The sequence below is a fragment of the Monopterus albus genome, unplaced genomic scaffold (genome assembly GCF_001952655.1).
Source record: "Monopterus albus unplaced genomic scaffold, M_albus_1.0 scaffold192.1, whole genome shotgun sequence".
Lineage (NCBI taxonomy): Eukaryota > Metazoa > Chordata > Actinopteri > Synbranchiformes > Synbranchidae > Monopterus > Monopterus albus.
In genome coordinates this window covers 624,017-635,586 of record NW_018128072.1, presented here as the reverse complement: position 1 = coordinate 635,586, position 11,570 = coordinate 624,017, and the positions used below count along the sequence as shown (strand labels likewise).

General features: G+C 40.4%; 1 protein-coding gene across 3 annotated transcripts in view; it reads right to left on the bottom strand.

Annotated features, from left to right (window-relative positions):
- Positions 1–10,562, bottom strand: part of ttyh1 (tweety family member 1) — a 23,660-nt gene extending 13,098 nt beyond the window's left edge. Inside the window, exons 1-5 of one of the 3 annotated variants that reach the window (XM_020617564.1) lie at positions 10,471–10,562; positions 9,760–9,891; positions 5,071–5,235; positions 3,372–3,601; positions 511–622 (exon numbers count right to left, since the gene is read on the bottom strand). In XM_020617564.1, the coding sequence (XP_020473220.1) occupies positions 511–622; positions 3,372–3,601; positions 5,071–5,205 (477 nt within the window). In that variant the 5' untranslated portion in view covers positions 5,206–5,235; positions 9,760–9,891; positions 10,471–10,562. Of the gene's footprint in view, positions 1–510; positions 623–3,371; positions 3,602–5,070; positions 5,236–9,759; positions 10,413–10,470 lie in introns of those variants that run through there. The other 2 variants (XM_020617563.1, XM_020617565.1) reach the window with 2 other exon arrangements.
- Between the last annotated feature and the right edge of the window lie 1,008 nt (positions 10,563–11,570).

Below are 11,570 nucleotides of genomic sequence, written 5' to 3'. Positions count from 1 at the left end.
GATCATGGTTACTCTTTCATTCTGCTGTAAGTAGAAGCAGGTTGTTTGATTAATTGGTCCTATTCTCCCCTTTCAGAGAAGAACATTTGAACTGAATTCTTATATGTTTAACAAAAACGCATGCAGGTTATTCTGTCCAGTGTCAGTGTGTAGCGCTGTGTTATTGCTTGGTGATGATCAGATTAGATATCATGCTCTATTTTAACTCATTGATATTAGTGTTCATAGGAAGGGATAAGAGTACATTCACACATTTTCTTAATATATGTTCATACAGTAGGCCATCTGCATAGTTTTCCTGCCATGTATCTTCCACATTTATCAGTATGACACATAAACTACAGCAAAATCAATAAAACCAAAGTTTGAATCTGGATTTCTTTTTCTCTCTGCAGACCACAAGTAAGCGTGAACACATCCTATCACACACACACATACACACACACACACATACGCACAAACAGGGTAGATAGTCTACATGACATTTCACTTGCAGAGAGCAGAACTCACCAGCAGATCGATGGAAGCTAGCGTATAATTGGCTGTGAGAAGAGACGAGGTCAACTGATACATCCCATCATTAGTCTCGCTGTTGCCATAGAAACCGATGCCTATGGCAACACTGCACCAGGGGGAAAAAAGAGAAACATGAAAACATTGTGGGTGGGTGTACATGTGAGCGAGAGAGAGGAAGATAGAGGAACAGAAAGCAGAGGCATAAATGTGATGTTTAATTCAGTGTGTATGTACATTTTAAATGAATGTGACACAAGCAGACAGAGCTGGCAAGGATGTGGTGTGTGCACTCTGGATGAATAGTACCAGCAGTGGAGCACAGTGGAAGAAATAAACAGATGACAGAGGGAAAAAATTATTCTTAGCACTAAATGGGTAAGCCTCGGTGTGGACAGTATTCAAAATGTAAAACACAGTGACATGTTTATATATCTTTCTGTTATTCAAATATCAGATTAAGGCTCGGGCCAGATGTTCATCCAATCCCCACAAACCAGAGAGGAATGGTACGACCCAATCTCCCACAAAGTATGTGACCCAGATTAGAAAGCTGGGGGAAAAGGAAGAACGTGTGTCTGCGTTTGTGTGCGTGTGCTTTGCATTTCAAGCTGCCAAATGTGGACACCATCTAATCCAGCTGGATTTTGACATGACATAGTCTGTTTTTGTATTTGTATCCAAAAGGCCACCATCTTTAGGAAAACGTGTCACATGAAACATTTTCAAGACCTGTCGCATAATTTTTTTCTTCCAATCTAGCACATAGAGCTCTTCCACTGAGTGTCAGAGAAGATGCCTGCATTGTGATCCATCAGGGGGAGACACGAGCCACAGTAACCTACAGCCTGTACATGATAACATCATTATGACAACTGAAATCAGATCACAGTACATTATATTCTGTGGTATAACAATTCAATCTCAGTGCGTATAGACACGCAGAAAATGGACTGGAGTATAATAATAAGCAGTGGTGAAGCATTAAATTGCATTATAATTTTATCACAGCACACAGCTGGACCTGTATATTTAGATTTGAAAGGTCTGACAGGCAGCTAAGTTTCCCCTGCAGTGACACGTGCTTCCGCTATATAAGAGCATGCTGGACAGATGTCAAGCAGAATTTCTGTGCAAACTAGAATGGAAACAATGTGCTGACTTGATGACTGCATGGTCACCAGATCTGAGGGGAACAATGGTGGGTAATGATTGTTGTACTGTAGGTGGACAAGCTGAGATCATTCTCACACACACACAGCGCAGTGGTAGGCCTGCGGTTGGTAAACAGCAACATAACATGACCATCAGCTGTCATCCAAGCATCCTCTTTTCCACAGTGACGTTGGTGAATGTGTGAGAGAATAAAATGCACATGACAACGGAAAAGGTGACCGCTTGTGATTCACAGCCTTGTTGTTACTGTTTCACCAAAAAGCACTGGTGAAAAGCAACTAAATATATTTACTCAAAGATAGTAATGAAGCATACATTAGGAGGCACTTGTACTTTACTAGAGTATTCTATTTGAGATTTCTATTTAACTCCATCACAGAGAGAAATGGCTCTTTTACTGGCTCATTTACCTCCACTGCAGTTATTTAATGGCTATTGTGTAGTTACATTTTAGTTTTTATCTAAAACAAAAAATAAAAAAAGAAAGAATAAGGTTAAAAAAAAAGTGAAGCTCAAAATGCATCATTAAATATTAAACAAGTTGTTCCTAACTGTCCTGGCTTGTTAGCCTTTACAAAACACACAGTGTCTGCTGTACTCGGTGGCTCTTCTAACATTACAGATGTCTATGAAATGTTAACAGTTGCACAGAATGATTTCCCCTCTACACTTCTGGTTTCATTTATTAAAGGACAGATAAAACAGATTTTGGAAAATAATAATTATCTTTGATTATTATCTGAGATGATCAATAACACTCACATCATTACAGCAAATATCAAGCTATAGCCAGCAGCAGGTAATAAAATAAAATAAAAAATATATATATAATTGTTAATTAGTTAGTTTTAGAGGTCCTAGTAAGGTAGTAATTTGTTACATTTGCACAGAGCAAGCTTTCCTCACTTCCTGTTTTTAAGCTAAGCTAATCTAAGCTAACGGCTGCAGGCTAGTGTTTACCATGAAGACAAAAAAAGAGTGGTATCAATCTTCTCATCTGCAGTAAAACAAATGAGCATATCTCTCCAAATCTGAAGCTATTCATTTAAAATTAAAGTTTCAGGCTCAAAAAGGTTGTTTGCCCAATACTTCACAAAAAACAAATAATAAAGAAAACTCCAAAAAGTGAATATAAATTTGCATAGCACCTTGTTCTTTCAAGTATTTACTAACTAAATAACCATCTTACAATTCCCCAAATCATCTTGTGACCTTGCAATGGGCCTGACCCCCATGTTGGGACCTATAGCTGCTAAATATAAACAATCTAATCATCATTAGTGGAGGAAGTGCTAAAATTATTTACTCAAGTAAAAGTACCAAAACAACAAATGCAACCCTGTATTCAAATTTTTAATTGAGTATATGAAGATGTATTAGTAGTATATCTAAGAGCCATTTGAATGTTGAAACTATTATACTCAGGTGCGTTACTTCAGTAAATATACTTAAATTCAGCCACTACTAATAATATTATATACATAAGCCACACATTTTAATTTAACACTTTAGTTTACTTCTATACTCCTACTTAATTTGATTTTTTTATATTTGTACTTGAGCATTTTTACTTAAGTAAAAGACTGAATACGTCCTCCTCCACCACCAAAAGGCAACGTTTATATGGCCATAAAGTACACAAGCTCTGTGGTTCGTTATGATGTCTGAATCCCTTTTCTCACCAGCACAGCATGACTGCCGCTACAGCCACCCATGTGACACAGCAGATTCCCCGCCCCTTCTTTCCACCATAACCGTGACCTGTGCTGCCATCTTCATCCTCCTCCTCCTCCTCTGATCCCTCGGTCCGGTCACCGCGGTGACAGCAGCAGTAGTGTATGAGGAAAGACAGAATCACCAAGAGGGAGACAACAAGAGCGATGGCTGATAAACTGGACAAAACCAGCAGAGTCTGAAAAAAGGAAGAGGAGGTGAAAAATATCAGTCGGCAGATGAGTCAGTGAATGTGAAAAATTCCACTTTAATTCCATTTTTACAAGTGCAGAAGAGCATTTTGAGGGCAAAATACCAACTAATCCTGTTAAATTCCATTGCTTGTCATATTATTCCACCCCCATTAGCAGCAGGAAATGCTGATTAATAAGGTGTTAGAATATAAACTGTGTGCATAAAAGTAAAATCAAGGATACAGATACACACTGCATGCACAGATATATTAAAGACAGGACACAGTTAATTTGGGGTGATTCTTACTTATAGGTCCCTGATGTGTTTGTGCACCAGTGAATATTAATGTAACTAAGCCAGTTCAGGCTGTTTTTCATCAAGCTCTGTGTCATAAAGTTAACATTACTACATTACATTTTGCTCCAACACATATCAAAACTATTATCATTCAACCATCTGCTCGTCTGTCACTCCCCATTGCTCCACCTTCCCTCCACATCACCTCTTGTTCTCTGAAGCCCCTCCTCATTGCTCCACTCCACCCGTCCCTCTTTCCTCACGTTTTTCCTCATTCTCACTCTCTTTTACCCCCCTCTCTTTCTTTCTATCCACACCAGTGAATCTCTATTAATAATCTGTGACCTACTTAAATACATTCACTGCTGCTCTCTCTCACTCCCACTCTCGCTCGCTTTGCTTTCCCTCCCTCTGCCCGGTCTTCTGTTCAGCAGCCTCCTCGCATTAGTCATTCCCTCTCTCTCGTTCTCTCTTTCTTGGAGCACTTTCAGTCTCTTTTGTCTTTCTGTTCTGCAGGATAATTTGCCCCCCACCCCCACACTGCACCACAGAAAAGTCACAAATGCACAGTGAGACACAGTCAGCTCGAATGTTTGTGTGAGAGTCTGTTGACAGAAAGTAATGAATTCTTGCCATTTGCAGCTAAAACTAGACAGTTCTGAACTATGCAGATAACTGCAACTGCAGAAACCTGCAAGAGGACTCACACCATGTTTCTCGTGCACTCCTTGAGTCCAAACTCTATAAAATATCTCAAATCTGCATGCACAGAAGCAGAGGTGCAAAGGACAGTTCCAATGAGCAACTAAAGCAAGGTAGAAAATTGAATTTAGACATGAGTTTAGGGGTTCTTGGAGAGGTCTAGTGCCATCCTCCCACCAATAATTAAGTCAATAAATTGGAATGAAAAAGTGTTTTAAAGGACTGCTTGCATTCATTGTAGCTCTGCAGACTGCTGCTGTAGTCATGGATTTATGGAGCAATTTACAGTGTGATGTAGAGCAAATTGCCCATCATTCAGCTACTTAATTATAGTGCAGTACTCTCTTACATTTATAACTACAATTGAGGTAGCAAGGCTGTAATTATTATGCATTGTGGCACCTCAGGCTGGACAGAGTCAGTACAGCATGTGACTACAGTGTTGTATGAGGGCTGGTGGCAGGTGTCTGTTACCTGCTGGTACTCCCAGCTATCAGGCACAAAGATGTTGTCCCTCATCTGCATGGTGAAGTCCAGCCGGGGGAGGGCGTGACACACTTTCACCCACAGTGAAGGGGTATAGCTGGGCACCGTTGTCATGGCAGCCATTTTCTACTGTCACTGGTCCCCTCCTCCACCCTGTTGGAGGGATAAGAGGGGTCAGAACAATCAGGACATGGAAAAGAAGAGAGGGTAAGGAGTGGTGAGGGCAGAGCTGAGAGGACAGAGAGGTCACTATGTCCGACCTCCATCCCTTAGCCACAGTTACATGAAACTAGCTCTCAGGAGTGTAAACCAGGTCAAACACTTCACTCACAGTGGCAGTGAAGTGTGTTGTTGAGTTTTGTGCTTCACCTGTAATAGTTCACCTGAGGAACAGTTTGGCTTCCTCATGGAAGATTAAGCACAAGACTGGATGACTAAAGCCAACTGCCACATGAATTAACATAAATATCAGCTCTACTTGTCTCTTCTTTTAAATTGTGCATGTGATTTATTTAGAGCTGAAACAATTAGGTGATTCTGTCATCTCACAGCAAGAAGGTTCCAGGTCCATGTCCCGGCCGACCCGGGTCCTCTCTCTGCAAAGTTTGCATGTTCTCCCTGTGCCTGAGTGGGTTCTCTCCGGGTGCTCCGGCTTCCTCCCACAGTCCAAAGACATGCAGCTCAGGTTGATTGGTGACTCTAAATTGCCCGCAGGAGTGAGTGGGGGTGTGTGAAGTTGTGTCTGTCTCTAAGTGTCAGCCCTGGGACAGACTGGCGACCTCTCCAGTGTGTACCCTGCCTCTCACCCAATGTTGGGATTGGCTCCAGCCCCCCAGCGACCCTCTTCAGGATAAGTGGTATAGATGATGGCTGACTGACAATTAGGTGATGATTCACCTAACTGCTGAAAATTAAACAGTGACTTTGGTAATAAACCAATCAACTAAGTCAGTTAATCAAGCAAATTTAAAAAAAAAAAACACTAGTTAGAGCTTTTCAAATGTTAAAAATAGCAGATTTTCTGTGTTTTATATGATCTTAAACTGAATATCTTCAGCATTTGGACTGGAGGCCAAAAACAAAATATTTAAAGACGTAACCTTTGGATGCTGAGCTTTTTTCCCCAGTTTTTTGACAACACAAACAATTTATATGCGAATAAAAAAAAATCAACAGGTTCAGTGATAATAAACCATTAGCCATGGCTCAAGGTGACATTACATTACATTATATGCCAAAATTTGGTTGCCATTTAGGAAGTCTATATAAAGAGGTCTTCCTAGCAGAGTATATAGGAGGTAACATGAAGACCATGCCATAAAAATGCATGTACTTGATTCCTTTATCAAGCACTTTTTAGTGCTCAGTATCTCTTGCTGAAGCCTGTCAAGATGGAGAAAGTAAAATAAAGACAAAGGGCAAATCTAGAATCCTTATTTCTGTGTGTCGCTCTCATCCCCTGTGAGAGAGCTGAGGGGTAACAGAGGGTGAGCCGCAGCCTGGTAGGCCTCTGATAGTGAATGCCCAGATTAAGAGACTATCAGAGCTGCACTGTTTTAGAAAGGAGCAGTCAAAAGAGACAAGCACAGAGAGAACCATTCACAACAATGCTGATTAAATATAAAGGGTTGTACAGCTCGGCTCAATGATGATAATAATGGCAGACACAATTCTGCATTTGAGCATAACAGGATCCAGTAATGTCAGATATATTGTGAATTACAGGCCTGTGTTGACTTTTATTGTGTTTTGATGCAGCTGTTATTTATTCACTAATAAATTAATAAGCACACTATTCTACACTAGTAAGTCTTTGTACTGTCCCCACCGATTCAAGCTTATGAGCCACTTCACATAACTGTTTTAAATACTGTGCATGATAAAGTTTAGATGTAGCCACATGTCACACTCAATGCCACACCATTTCACCATTCAGATTTGGGGCGGTTATGGCCCAGAACCAGTTAACTGCTCACCCACAGGCCAGACAGGGCTGCTCTAAGCCCATTACAATAAGCCTGTTCACCTTAATGGTTGCAGCAGCCCAACTGTCACAAATCAAATCATTGCCAGCAGTCCATTTCCCTTATTAAAACTGTGCTCAACATAATAGTTCACACAGTGCGAGAGCTACATCCATCCACCGCACACCAGCAGTGTAAATGACTGTGCACTGTACTCTGGTGGTATATTTGCATGCACTGCTTAATGAGTGAATTTAAATTAGATATATTCTAGGAACTGTGAAGCCTGTGTGTGAGGTACATTTATCAGACTTTGGAGAAGGTAAAAGCTTTTTGAGAGGCGTAATAATCAAGTAAAGGAAAAACCCCACGATCAAAGCAAAACAAGTCGATCTGTTGAGGTTACCACCACTGAGGAAGTAGGCCAATATAGAAAGGTATTTTCTTTAATGAATGACAACACTGTAATAATATTGATTTGCACGCTGAGCAAATAAGAGGTGAGACAAGCAGAATGCGCCATATATAAAACCCATTATCAAACAGTTACCAGATTATAAGTGATCCCTCTCATTCTACCCAAAGACAGACATTATAGATGCATATGAACCACCAGAAATGTGTATAGCAAGTCTTTTCTGTCAAATGTGATCAGAATGCTAAATGCTTAGTTTTCTGGTAGCCCCCTTTTTATTTTAGTAATTATTCATTTATTTTTAGATTACTTTTATATTTCTGTTGTAAAATCTTGTGTTTTCATCTGTACGTGCTGTTGTCTTGTACTGATCATGGCCAGTGATGGAAAGTAACTAAGTACATTTATTCAAGTCGTGCACTTTGTTACAATTTTGAGGTATCTGTACTTTACTTGAGTATTTTCTGTCTCTGCTACTTACAGTATACTTTGACTTCACTATATTTTGGAGACAAATATAATTTACTCCACGACATTTAATTTAATTTATAACTTTAGTTACAAGTTACTTTTCGGAACCAGATTAATACAAAAAAATACAGTATAAGATTTTATTGATCCCTGGTGTGAAATTGACAAGCTACTCAGCAGTAATTAAAATTAAAATCATGTAAGGTGGATAAAACTAGCTCCCCCTTCACCAGCTGCAACATTAAACGTGATGTACACAATCATGGATCAGTAATTACAATAGAATAATATGTATACATTATATTAAATGTGCCATTCTGCATATTTGAGTGCTTTAATTTTGTTTTGATGCTAATACCGTTGTATTTTTACTTACGTGACATTTTGAATGCAGGATTTTTACTTGTAACAGTATTTTTACACTGTAGTGTGGTTATCTTTATTATTATGATATCACCTCTTACACAACTAATTCAAGATATATGACTAATGAAATACAAAGTAGTGACAGCTACAGGGTTATAGTTCAGCTAGGATTCCCCTGCAACCCAAAAAGTTACTGAAGCATCATAATGAGGTGCTGATGAGTGTAAGGAGGTTAGGGGGTGGAGGGGTTCGCAGTCCTGGAGCAGCAGTTACTCAGCAGCTGTCAGAGACTGGAAGCCTCAATTTGACGTGAGCCTTTTATCATCCCTGCTACTATTGCATAACCGAAGGCAAATAAATGTGATTTGGAGCTTAGTTGGTGGAATAGAGAGAAAAAAGGAGAGGTGAGGAGAGACACGGTGAAGAAAACCACCAACCTTCATCCAACTGTGAGCTCTTAAGAAGAAACACATAGCAGAATAACTCTGTTTTGCTTTGTCTGAGCTCAGAGAATCAGTTACATGAGACTCCATCATGTCTGAATATAAAGAAAAGGGCCATTTTGTGAGGCTCCTAATGAAGCTGGAGCATCTCTGCCAGCTGAAATTAGGATCATCTTTAGCACAGGAAACTCATCTTCACCTTCATCTTTTTATGTGAATACAGCTCTTTAAAGTAAAGGATATAAAAAATATAGCTCTTTGGCTGGTGAAGTGATGTATGTTGTCAGTTTGCCTCATAAAACCTGTTATATTTCACATTACAGCCTGAGTAGTCCTATAATAGCCTTTTAACAGCAACATTAATGCCAGTAATTCATGAGCAGGCATTACAGCCTCACAACATCCTTTGGGAAAAGTAATTAATACCTTTTACCTTTGTCTGCTTTATAAAGCCACAGGAACAGAAGCCTTTCTCTTTACATTCATCTGCACAATTAAGGTTCAGCTCTGATAATAAACGTTGAATGAATGAATGAGTGCAGCTGGCCAAAGCTGAGTGAGTACAACTCATAGCCAGTAACTCAGAGTAAATCTGTGCTTTGATGTGTACAAGAGTCCAGCATGACAGGTTTATAGTGATCAAATGCTTCCACACTACTGACCAAATTGAAATTACAGAGCAAAACATTATCTTGCCGGGGTTTTTTTTTTTTTAAGCATTTAGAGAGAAGGTATGACAGATGAAACTCTAATTGCAAACCATTACAGCATCATATATCAGCTCAATATCTTATCCTAAAAATGTGCATGGGAGAGGATTCAGCCATTAGGTGTGATACTTGGAAAGCTGTGCATGTATCTATTCTGGGACTACAGTGTGATGGTTTCATGAAGAGCCATTAAACATATTTAAAAAGACACAAATGGTTCCAAATTAGCACTGTGTAACATGCCTTTACATTATCAGTTGACAACAACAATGAAGCCATCATTGGCAAGAGAGAGATCGGTCTCTTACCTCTGTTGGTTGTGCTGGGAGGTTTCTTTCTCCTTCTGCCTCTTCTCTTTGCCTGTGTCCGTGAAATATTTACCCAATCAAAGAGGTATACTGCCGGCCATCAGTGCTTGATGCTCTTGAAAAAACATCATCCTGAAAAAATGGTTTGGAGACATGGCAAAAATATGTAAACATGAGGGGCGGGGAAACAAAGGAAAGGAGGGAGAAATAAGCCAGTAATTCTTGCAGTTATTGAAATATTAAATAGCCAATAATTGTACGCTTGTCTGGTGACAGTGGAGAGGTGCTTGTGTTGATGGATGTGAGAGGAGCTGTGAGAGGAGTGAGCGAGAGTTAGTGAGAGAGAGCATGCATGAGAGAGCGCGAGGGATTGAGATTGAGGAGACACCCCTGAGGGACTCTTTATCGTTGCATTGTAGCCCTTTGTAGCTTAATGCCCAAGCAACCTCACAACACGACGGTGACACGATATTGCCCAAAGATAATTAATCTGTTAACGGGGGATTAGTGGGATCTAACCCCGCATTCACTTCATACTGAGACACCAGAGACACGCTTCTAATGCTGAGTTCCGCCAACATCCACGCGCACTCCCATCAACCTGACCAATCTCTGCTCAGACTAACAGACTGAACCTTGAGGCTTACTGACAGAAAGAGTAACGATGCACAAGAGCCAACTAGGTGCACTAAACAACAGCAAACCACTCACATGTTAGATGCAAAACAGTGACCTCTGGCCAATGACAGCACTATGAAGCAGTGTTGAGAACTAATGTGAGGCAGATAAAATGAGAGTGAGATGAATAAGCATAATATGAGAGGATGAGATGCAGTGTGCAGGAAAAGAACATAAAACACTGAGGGGGGAAAAACCGTGGGTTTCCGGGGAGTGATGCTGGGGGGGGGAATAATGAATAGAGGGGGAAAGAAGCATGCAATGGATTTGTAAGTAAAACCAGTTTTCAGCAGAGGTTGCAGAGCAGCATCAACACTGGCTCCATGACAAGAAAGCAGAGGAGAACATGTAACATGACAGAAGTGATGAGAGTACTGATGGGGGTGTTATTTGGGCATTGCAAATAAAGATGTAATAAAGTAACAAATAAAGACAGAGTAAAAAGAGTTCTTCTATGTGTGGTGGCCACTGGTGAAAGGGGGGTAGAGGCAAGTGAACAAATAGGGAGGGGGTGGCATTAGTTTTTCTGTGTCACTGAAAGAGAGTGGGGGAAGGGAAGCAGGGAGATAATACGAGCGAGAGAGCAAACAGTAGACAGCCAGAGAGCATACTCAAGTGCCTCACATGGCCTATGTAAAGTGTATGTGTATCTGGACAAGGGATATGAAGACAGAAAATTTATGTGGGCTATGTGGATCGCTTCCTCGGTGTGCTGGAGCGTCCCTTTTGTGAGTTCAACTGGGACACCAACCCCAGTGACTGTGATTACTCTGTTGAGCTAGCCCTGCCCAGGCACAAGATCCAGTACTTCACCTACAGAGGGCATCGCGTCTGGGACCGCCACAGCCGTGTTTGGCTCCACTGGTTATGTATGCAAGAGTTGTTCATGGGGCATTAACAAAGACTCTGTGTGTCTGTATGTTAGACCACAGCAGCAGAACAGCATCCAGGCCATCCCTCACTGCACTTATAAAATATCACCACTCACAGGATTTTAAATAACCAAATCAGTTTTTAATGTCCATGACAATCTAGTGGTCATAATTGATTGTTAAAAACATACAAAGTCATTGTTCCTGTGATCAGTCCATACAATAGTCATGTAAAACATAATAAATCATAGAATGAAGTGC